At 39.8% G+C, this 11,084-nt stretch overlaps 1 protein-coding gene across 2 annotated transcripts in view; it reads right to left on the reverse strand.

The window, feature by feature from the left end:
- LOC128888008 (uncharacterized) overlaps positions 1–11,084 on the reverse strand; it is a 365,762-nt gene that overhangs the window by 93,520 nt on the left and 261,158 nt on the right. For both annotated transcript variants that reach the window (XM_054144586.1, XM_054144588.1), the window contains exon 9: positions 7,067–7,353. In XM_054144586.1, coding sequence (XP_054000561.1) covers positions 7,067–7,353 — 287 coding nt within the window. The remainder of the gene's footprint in view (positions 1–7,066; positions 7,354–11,084) is intronic.

The following is an 11,084-nucleotide window of genomic DNA, read 5'->3' on the forward strand; positions in this document are numbered from 1 at the left end:
GACGTCGGCAAATGTAAGAATATTTCGATTTCAGTAAAATGGCAATAGCGCAGCGTGAGGAGAGGATAGACGCTGTTATGCCAGAATGACAACGTCGCAATGTATCGATATTCACGTTAGCATTCGTCCTCAGTAACCGCCATCTCATACCGATTTCCTGAACTAAGTTTGGTACGTGACTTGTTCTACTATTATCCACAAAATGGCGGAACTCGATTTTGGAAATGCCTTTACGATTTTTCGCTTTTCGCCCTTATATTAGCATATTTTGGGCTGAATAAGGGCTCATTTGAAAGAGAAAGGTTCAATACATCCGGGGCTGGTCATAGTGTGAGTCACACTACTCTTATAGTGACCTACAAATACTTGGATTCTGCAGATGTATTTTATGGTATTCTTTCTCTACTTTGGACACTCATATTATTAGATATTAACATCTCTTTGAATTGTGACCAGCCCCGGATATATTCAAGCTTCCTCTTTCGAATGAGCCTTCATTCAACCCAAAATATGCTAATATAAGGACGAAAAGCAAAAAATCACGGACCCCTTTTTACGCCCAGTTTTGCCGGTGTTGTCACCTTGCTGCATTACCCGTGTCTATCCCCTTAAGTATACGATCGAACATATTACGTCAAAAGAGAACGAAAACTGTGATGCCTTGTCGAGGTTACCGATCGAGGGTCCAATCGAAATTTTTGATAATGACTTATCGCCCATGAATTATATTAGGGATGGAACCAATTTTATTGATTGGCATAATATCGAATCGGAAACAAAACAGGATCAGACATTGAGAAATATTGTGAAATTTGTCGTAAACGGATGGCCTGTGAATCCGCACGAATTGTCTAATAGTGAAAAAAAATTGTATGCAAAGAGGCATGAGTTATCAGTAGAATCAAATTGTTTTTTTTGGGGTTATCGAATTGTAATACCGAAAACATTGCAAAAGTAAATTTTAACTGAGTTGCACGCGTCACATTTAGAAGTAGTCAAAATCAAAATGCTAGCGCGGTCATACACTAGCCGTAAAAAAAAACGGGACACTATTTTAAAACGTCATAACTCCGAGAGTTTTCAACCGATTTTCGGGAAACTTCGTGAGGTTTAGTTTTGAAGTGTTCTGTAATGCAGAAAAACGGCACTTCAAAAGGGTCCAGGGATGACGGAAGGGGGTGAAAAAATGAAAAAAACCTTTGAGGCGACTCTGTTTTATGCCCCCTACAAAATGCACCCCTTGAAATCGCTCTCGGACGACGAATTTTTGGACGACAGTCCCGATTTTGGACTCAATGCATTCTCTGGACTCCCCTAATCCAGGAAATGCCATCACTCATGCCGTGCACTCCATAACCACCCCCCCCCCAAGGGGGTGGAACAGCTCACGACTTTTCAACCCCCTTCGTAAGGGAGGACTTCCAGAAATCAAAGAGTGATGAAATTCACCATGTTTGTCCTCGATACGTTAAGAATGAAAGCCCAACAGATCCTGTTTTGAAAACTGCCCCCTGAGCTGAGCAGGGGTGATCCAAAGTTAGGGGTGGTTCACCCGAAGTGTAAGGGTTGGAACGATGTTTCGTTACATGGAACACATGTGGTACAGTCCAAGGCATTGGAGAGACACAGTTTTGATGTCTTTTCCCCTCGTGAATAGCATTAAAATACGAAAATGTCGTTTTTTTTTTATAATCCACCTCCCGTCTTAAGACCCTTTTGTGGGGTGAACGAGTAACCCTACGTGAACACCGTTCCGGATTCGGGCGCACAAATGCTTCATTAGCGGGTCCTCAGAAAATCAGATTTTTTTCGTAATCAATTTTGGGAAAAATACTAAAAGTAATCGACTTATTTCGGAGTTCAAAAAGATTTTCGCAGAATACGATTTACCAAAACATATCGTAACGGATAACGGTAGACAGTTCGTTAGTGCGGAATTTCAAGATTTTGTGAAGCGAAGTGGAATAAAGCACAGTTCTTCGCCCCCTTATCACCCAGCATCGAACGGCGCAGCCGAAAATTTTGTAGGCACGTTTAAAAATGGTGTAAAGAAAATCGTAAAAGGGGGAGGGAAGCTAGAAGTCGCGGTAAATCTATTTATGTTCGATTACAGAAACGCAAAACATTGTACTACGGGCAAATCATCAACGTTTCTAGTGTTTAAGCGAGAATTGAGATCGAGATTCGACTTGTTAAAACCTGATGTAAGCGACATAGTGTATAAGAAACAGCGAGCTCAAATTGTAGCTAGACCAGGGAGTCGAAACGAAGCATTCGATGAAGGGGATAAGGTAATGTCGGGTAATCACGGAGCTAGAGAATTGAAGGCACAATTAGAAAAAAATCTGTCACCTTCAACGTATGCAATCGAAGTGGCGCCGGAGAAAATTGTAAAGCGTCATAACGATCAATTGATAAGAAAGAATAATGTTACTTTACGGCGTTCATCACGTATCTCAAATAAAACTGTAAGCATCAATTAAAAAGGGGAGGAATTGTAATGTATTCGACTGGCGACATTCGGCGCTAGTCGTCATACGCTGCGTAAGTTAGGCAGTCTGGTCTAGACCGCCGAGCGAGTTACACCTGTAGTTAATTCAAATAAACTACCTTTTACCATTCACTCGAGTAGCTATTTAAGAACCCATACCGTAAGACCGTGGAAAACACGACAGTATCTGTTGGCGAATCAGCGTTCATATCACGCGCTGATCGCGATCTTAACTCGCAGGTGTGCCGTTACCGATGCCGGTATGCCGCATGGAAGACGCCATTATCAGTTTACGCTTCATACGTACAGCACGTGTATTAGCTAGTTACTCTGAACGCTTTTACTCTCGCCTATAATTACGCTGTCCACTCGCTTTTTAGAAGTTAATATCCACGCGCTTTGTGCAGTTAATTCTCGCTTTTTTTAAAATACTGGAACTATTGCAAATACCATTTATTTTGTTTGTACAGCGTAGTAGTAAAGGACCACGCAGTGTTTCTGTTTTTTTGTTGTGTTCTGATGACATTTAATTATTAAAACTTTATCAAGTTAACCGTGAGTGCCGTTTATTCTGAACCCTCCGATCACGCTAACTCTAACAGTATGCTACACCACTAATTTTAGCAACGGACGCAAGTCCTTACGGTGTGGGAGCAGTGTTATCACACCTGTACCCGGATGGTAGAGAGTGAGCCATGCAATTTGCATCGTAAACGTTGTCTAAAACACAACAATCTATTTCCCAGATCGATAAAGAAGCGTATGCTATAATCTTCGGAATAAAAAAATTTCACCAATATCTGGTAGGTGGGCATTTTACGTTGGTTACAGATCACCACCTGTTAATACAAATTTTATTAACTTTTATTAACAGCTTATAGCGCAATGCGCATGCAACATTATGCACTTTTTTTGCAATGGTTTAGATACAGCATAAAATACCGTAAATCGGAATTACACGCAAATGCCGATTGTTTGTCACGACTTCCAATTAGAGAAAATACACCGCTAGATGTAGTTGACGCGTTTCAATTGGAGACGATCGAAAGTTTACCAATTACGCATGTCGATTTAGCGGCAGCTACGGAAAAGGATACAATGTTAGTTAAACTAAAAAGAACTTTATTAGTAAAGGATAATCCGCCTAAGTATAATTTCGCGAATGTAAATGTTCCGTTTCACGGACCATCTGATCGAGGATTTCGAAAGTCTGTTTATGACGGGACCGTCAAATAGCCGTTTTTGAGTCAACATTTCGAGTCGTTTTTAGTAATTTATTTTAGTCGATGACCCTGCCATAACGTTAAAGTTTCAATTTGCTTCGTCCTCAACGGCCGCTTTTCTATCATAATCTCGGTCTTTTCGAAGGGTGGCTTTGGCACAGTCACGTTCGGACCCAACGGTACTTTCGGTACGCCACATGTTCACCTGGAGGAAAGGCCCCGGCATTGCCGGACTTTCGGGGTCCTCCCGCTACCGACCGAGATTCCCACCCTTCTTAAACGAAGATGCTCTAAAGGAGCTAGGAAGGGTGGGTCCAATACACACGGGGACACGCTGATTGATAATTTTCCAATTTTGCGAAAACCAATCAGCGTGTGACCTGAGACTCCGACACCGTCGCGGTAGTCAAGACGACGGCGGGTCGTCACTTCGAAAACAAACGCCGAATATACAACTTCGAAATCATACGTCGAACAGTCACTCGCATAGTCAATTCGAAAGTCAAAACAAAGTTATTGTCGAAACAGTTGTTTACGCATTAATTTACGGAAACAACGCGTCGCGGTAAGACAACGAGTCCGAGGGATAGGCCGAGACTTATAACCTCTGCCGAAGAATTCAATCCGCGTTGAATTACCGTGACGGCCAATCGGTCGACGCGAGATTGCCACGGAACAGTAAACTTAAAAGAATTTACATTACAAAATGGGGTAATTTTGAGAGGACACCGGGTGGTTTATGTAAAAGCAGCTTTATGTAAAAAAATATTGTCAGAATTACATGTAGTTTTTGGAATAGCTAAGATGAAAAGCATTGCTAGAGGCCAGTGATGGACAAAACCCTGGCCTCGAATAAATCTGAAGTTTGCCGATGTGTTTATCTCGTTTCCTTCTTTGGAAAATGTTCAAGAGAGGAAACGAGACAAACAATCGGCAAACTTCAGATTTATTCGAAGCCTAGGGTTTTGCCCATCACTGCTAGAGGCTATGTATGGTGGCCGAATATGGATTACGACATTGAGGCACTCGCGAAAAATTGTCAAGAGCGCAATTCATTCAAAAACAATCCAATTAAAATAGAACCACACTTGTGGGAACCACCTGCAACACCTTTTAGTCGCGTACACGTGGATTTTGCAGGGCCTTTTTTAGGGTACTATTTTTTTGTTTTGGTGGATGCGTGCACGAAATGGCCGGAAGTACATATAGTCGAAGATATGTCCACGAAAACTACAATCGAAGTGTACAGGGAAATTTTCGCTACTTTTGGATTACTCAAACAATTGGTCTCCGATAATGGCAAGACGTTTAGAAGTAATGAAGTCACATTATTCTTAAATCAAAATGGAATCGTTCAGAAACTCACAGCACCTTACAACTCTTCAACTAACGGCCAAGCGAAACGTTATGTGCAAACTATCAAAAACTTTTTGTGACGTATGCGACCTAATCAAGCGAACTTACATAGGGCGTTACAACAAATTCTACTACAATATCGAAATGCGGCACATTAATGTTTAATAGGAAATTACGTACACGTTTGGATTTGTTATTCCCAAAAATAGAGAAAAAATGCCAAAAGACTGTAGCATTAGCGTTTTTCGAAAAGGAGAAAAGGGTAAGCTGTAGAAATTACCTAGGCACAGACAAATGGAAATTCAGAAAGATAATAGAAAGAATAGGCGAGTTGCATTACAAAATTAAGTTGGATGATGGGCGAATCTGGAAGAGACACGTCAATCAGATGCGGGCAATAGGCGAAAAGACACCCGCGAAATCAGCTGATTTTTTGAGCTCTGTTTTGAAAGATATAGATTTCTCCACCGTTGGTGATACACCCATTACAGCGGAAACTGTCCGTCAAGAACCTGCGGTGGATGCACCTAGCCTTACACAAGTGTCACTACCGCAAATACCGACACAAACTCCGGCAACGCAGCCGGAAGAACAACACAAAGTGGCGCGGACCTTATTACAAGTACGCCCAGGCAAACGGCGGAAAGACCGCGGAGAAATTTGAAGTTACCTTTGCGACTGAAAGACTTTGAAGTTATCTACAAATAAGTAATTATAAGATACTAGAATAAATACGTTTTTTCAAACATTGTTTTTTTTTTTTATTCTTGTTTTCAACCAAAGATTTATTTTCGTTTGTATTTTTCCATTATGCATAGTACAAGAACTTTTTGTTAGCAAAGAGGGTGTTAGATAGATTCTCATTTATTAAATACAGTGCCCACACGCGAGCGCAGAGAGCGGGCAAGAAGAGTAAGATAGACGCAGAAGCGTCTCGACCGGAAAAAGTGGCGCACGTGCGCGTGGTTTTATTCGCCACGTTTTACGTACAACGGCGGTTGCCGTTACGTGTCCTACGAGAACGTTCGTCGCAATAACTTTCTGTTCGTCACAGTTTCTTCTCATCGTCACATTTTCGACACCTCAAACACAACATACACATATGACATTAACATCTTTTTTTCAAAGCAACGAGGAGATAAAAGATAAGATAATTTACAATATTTTCGAATTTATGCAATTACTTAATCATTATTTGTTGATTTTTGCTTGCCCTGTTTGCTACAGAGAGACTAATAAGTCTGCGATAGTCCTGCTTTCCTGCTTAAATCACCATTAAATTTTCGATAGCTTCGCTAAATAGACACGAGTCAAGAGAATTACCTCTGATGTGGAATCACACATACCTCTTCGGTAACGATTAACCGTAATTCATATCTACCAAGCATTTGACTTCCAGGCCACGTACATCTAGGCAAATGTCTAAACAGTCTCAGTTTGTGGTTGATACACTATTTAGCTTCTTCATTTCATCGCCAAAGTGCGGAGCAGTCAGTTTACATGAGTTGTCATTAGGGTCTGAACGTCTGCACTATTGAACACAGCATTTTAGCTGCGCATAGTGGGAAAACACCGAATTTGATATTATGTTACACAGTGCCACCTTGCACTTTACTGGAAAGGACCTTCATGTACTGGCTGCTCATTTCGACTTCACTTCTTTTTCTACTTTCTTGAGTCCTCCACTTTTTCATGTACTTAGCGTAATTTTTTTACTTTTTTGAAGTTTTTTATGGGGATCTCTATTACTGATTTTCGTTCGAAAATGAACAGTCTTATAATGATTGATCCTGAACGATAACATTAAGACGTTAAATACATATTCAATTTCACGGAATAGTCGTTTTTATATCGTTCTTACAAGCTTCGCCATAAATACATACAGTAATGACTTCCCGAATACATACTGTAGTACTCTTAAATACTAATATATGTCAGCGTCTGCTGCAAAACAAGCAGAAACAGAGTTACCGTTGAAAGCGTAAACGTTACATACCGATATAGTGAATAAAGTGATTTCCGGTGTCCTCTGGGAGTCCCTGACGATGGCAGTCAAGGCCGTAATGGCGGCCATGTTCGAGAGGGCAAGGGCGATCAGGCTCGCAGCAAGGTGAGCCGTCGAAAAGCTGGAGTTCGTTTTGCTCGACGATGTAGCGAGCGTCGCGACGACACCCAAAGCTCCTGCAACAAGGGCACCCGCACCTGCCCAGAGTCCTGCACCTGAACCGCCTAACGAGGCACCGTGTACCAACACCAAGATACCGAACACTACCAGAACCACACCTACACAGCAATAAAAATAATTTTTATCAAGATGGGAAAATATAGACTTCGAGTTTGTTTGAATTGACTCTTTTAGAACATGTATAGGTCCATAATATAAGTTTACAATTTTGCGATGTATAACGTATAGTTATCTTTCTTTTATGTTTTATTGTTCTGATAACAAAATACGCCTGTCAGCGTAGTCATGGTGAATACTTAAACGACATCTGTGAGTACTTTAATTAAAAAAAAAAAAAAAACAAAAACGGGCATACATATTCTATAATATTTTTAATAAAAAACAAAATCCTAAAGCCTCTTCTAGAAAAGCCTTATGACTATAAAGATATGAAGAAAACAAATTTTGTATACAGTAATTATAGAAAAATAGAAGATCACCCTAAAAAAATTCAACAAAGTAGAAAAAGAAGAGAAATCGAAATTAGCTGCCAGTATATGAAGGTACTTTCCAGCAAAGTGCAAGGTGGCACTGTGTAATATAATATCAAATTCGGTGCTTTCCCACTATGCGCAGCTAAAATGCTGTGTTCAATAGTGCAGACGTTCGGACCCTAATGACAACTCATGTAAACTGACTGCTCCGCACTTTGGCGGTGAAATGAAGAAGCTAAATAGTGTATCAACCACAAACTGAGACTGTTTAGACATTTGCCTAGATGTACGTGGCTTGGAAGTCAAATGCTTGGCGTGGCCAGGCAAAGCATTCTCAGATCATCAATACCCATACTTTCTCTCTCGCAGACTTTCACATAATTTGGCAATTAAAAACTTTGACAATATGAGTGTATTTTCATTTTATTGTGTTTTAAAATATTTCTAAGGACATTCATTGACACAGATACCCCTCCTCTCACAGGCTTTCAGATAATTTGTTAGTTTAAAACGCTGATAATATGAGTACATTTTCTATATTTTACATTTTAAAATAATTCTTATTCATCAAAACCTTGACCTAGCCTGGCCACACCAAGCATTTGACTTCCAGGCCACGGACATCTGGGCAAATGTCTAAACAGTCTCAGTTTGTGGTTGATACACTACTTAGCTTCTTCATTTCACCGCCAAAGTGCGGAGCAGTCAGTTTACATGAGTTGTCATTAGAGTCCGAACGTCTGCACTATTGAACACAGCATTTTAGCTGCGCATAGTGGGAAAGCACCGAATTTGATATTATGTTACACAGTGCCACCTTGCACTTTGCTGGAAAGCACCTTCATATACTGGCAGCTTATTTCGATTTCTCTTCTTTTTCTACTTTGTTGAATTTTTTCAGGGTGATCTTCTATTTTTCTATGATTACTCTTTAAGTCCTCCACTTTTTCATGTACTTAGCGTAATTTTTTTACTTTTTTGAAGTTTTTTATGGGGATCTCACTTCTTTTTACAAAGCTAATTTCTATAGTGAATGACTTCAAATAATAGAAAATGGGAGATCAGTTTGAATCCTTTAAGGTTTCAAAAGCACACAGAACGCAAGGCAGAAAGTCTTGTTGTAACAAACTTAAATGTTAAAAATGAAGTATGAAATGAAAAAAGAGGTCTACACTATTTCTAACCTACAATTTATTATATTATAATACCAGTTTCAGTCTTTTATGTTTCCAAAGTACACACAACGCATCGCTAAATGTCTTGTTGCTATAAATTGAAATGTTAAACATGAAATGAGTAATAAAGAAAGAGATCCACTATGTGTAACGCACAATTTATTGTATTAGAATAAAATTCACAAGTATGCACAACGCGTAGCAGAAAATCTTGTTGTAACAAATTTAAATGTTAATAAATGAAGTGGGAAAATGTACAAAGAGATCCACTATTGGTAACGCAAAATTTATTGTATTATAATTCCATTTTCAGTCCTTTAAGTTTTCAGAATTACGCAGAATGCATGTCAGAAAGTCTTGTTGCAAGAAACCAAATGTCACAAATCCAAGCTGACAGTTACAGGTTAGAAATGAACGAGCGGCATGAGTGACAGCCATATTACAATTCCGACCGAAGAGCCTTGCCGACTGATTCCGAGAGTTGACGAATCGACGAACGGCTTTAGCACTTACTGGCGAAAAAATAAGAATCAGAATCAGAAGAAAAATCTACAATTTCTGACCGATTCATGACATGATATTACGATATCTCAGTTGTACATAGACCGATTTTATTGATTTTGGTTTTATTCGAAAGCTTATATGCGATTTACATTAGAAAAATGCCTTTAGATTTAGAAAATAGCAGGCGTGACGAGATATTAATGACAGAAATTTCGGGGTAGGTTGGAATCGCAGTTTTACGAGTAAAAGATAGTGGTAGCGTCAGCTCCAGTATACACGGTGGCGTATAATTTTTCATGTAGTTGGCGTCGAGACGCTACCGCGTCTCTAGATAATCGAAAGGGCTCGTGTAATAGTTGCCGAGGCAAATTTAGAAAAGGTTTTTTGGGGTGAAGCCGTGCTTACTGCAACGTTTCTGATAAATTTGGCCCTATCTAAGGCGTTAAAGGAATTAAAAATATCATGTGAATTGTGCCATAATAGAAAGCCTCAACTAAAATATTTAAAAATTTTCGGTTCGACAGTATATGTTCATAATAAAACAAGACAAACAAAATTTTAGGAAAAGTTTTGGAAAGGGATTCTAGTTGGCTATGAATCGAATGGGTATAAAGTGTGGGATGTGGAACGCAATAAATTTGCCATTGTTAGCGATGTACTTGTAGACGAGACAAATTTCTTGGAATCCAAGCCGGTAATGGTACAGTCTGAAGGGGTTAATGCAGAAAACTCCTATCATAATAAAACCGATTTAGTATCCAGATCTGTAGAGGTACAGTCTGAAACTGATTCACCTGACATGCAGTCAAAATCAGTGTTGTCTCGTAAATCTGATAGTAATAAATCAGATATATTAAAATCTCAAACAGATAAGGCAAATACAGATATTGAATTAAGGGTGCGCAGGACCCAGAGCCAAACTCCGAGTTAATTTCAGCGACAGTCACGAAAAAAGTAGGAAACTCCGGTACAAGGACAGAGAGAGCGATACAACAATTGCAGGAGAGACGAGGACAGGGCGATTAGGCTACCATGATTCTTGTCAGGGATATTGAAGCAAAGAAGCAATATCTTCTCACGATTCTTTTTCTAAAATATTCTTTACATCACTTCGCATGCCACTCTAATGCCTGATTTTTCAATTTCGATCTTGAAACTCTATAAATAATAAAAGTATGGTTTTTTTTTTCTCATAGAATAAATTTGTTTACAAACTCTTTTTCCAAAATCAGGCCTTACAGTGGCATGCGCCAAGGTATAAGGAATATTTTGAAACCAGAATTATTAAAAAATATTGCTTCTTTGCTTCAATATCCTTGACAAGAATCATGCTGGCCTTATCGCCCTGTCCTCGTCTCTCCTGCAATTGTTGTAGCGCCCTCTCTGTCCTTGTCCCGGAGTTTCCTATTTTTTCCGCGACTGTCACTGAAGTCAACTCGGAGTTTGGCTCTGGGTCCTGCGCACCCTTAAGGGGGTAGACACGGCACGTGACTTCTCCGATTTGACTGGTCGGTATTGCAGCAGATTTTTCTGCAAGGGAATGGTAATACCCATAGAGACACAGCTGGCCGATGAAAACGAGGTGGCGCTTTCTGCTGTTTCTGAACGAAGCGAGAAACATAACGCGCTCTTAGCGAGCGAAAATGAGATACATATAATCTCTCCGATTTGTTTCGA

The sequence above is a fragment of the Hylaeus anthracinus genome, unplaced genomic scaffold (genome assembly GCF_026225885.1).
Source record: "Hylaeus anthracinus isolate JK02 unplaced genomic scaffold, UHH_iyHylAnth1.0_haploid 11989, whole genome shotgun sequence".
Lineage (NCBI taxonomy): Eukaryota > Metazoa > Arthropoda > Insecta > Hymenoptera > Colletidae > Hylaeus > Hylaeus anthracinus.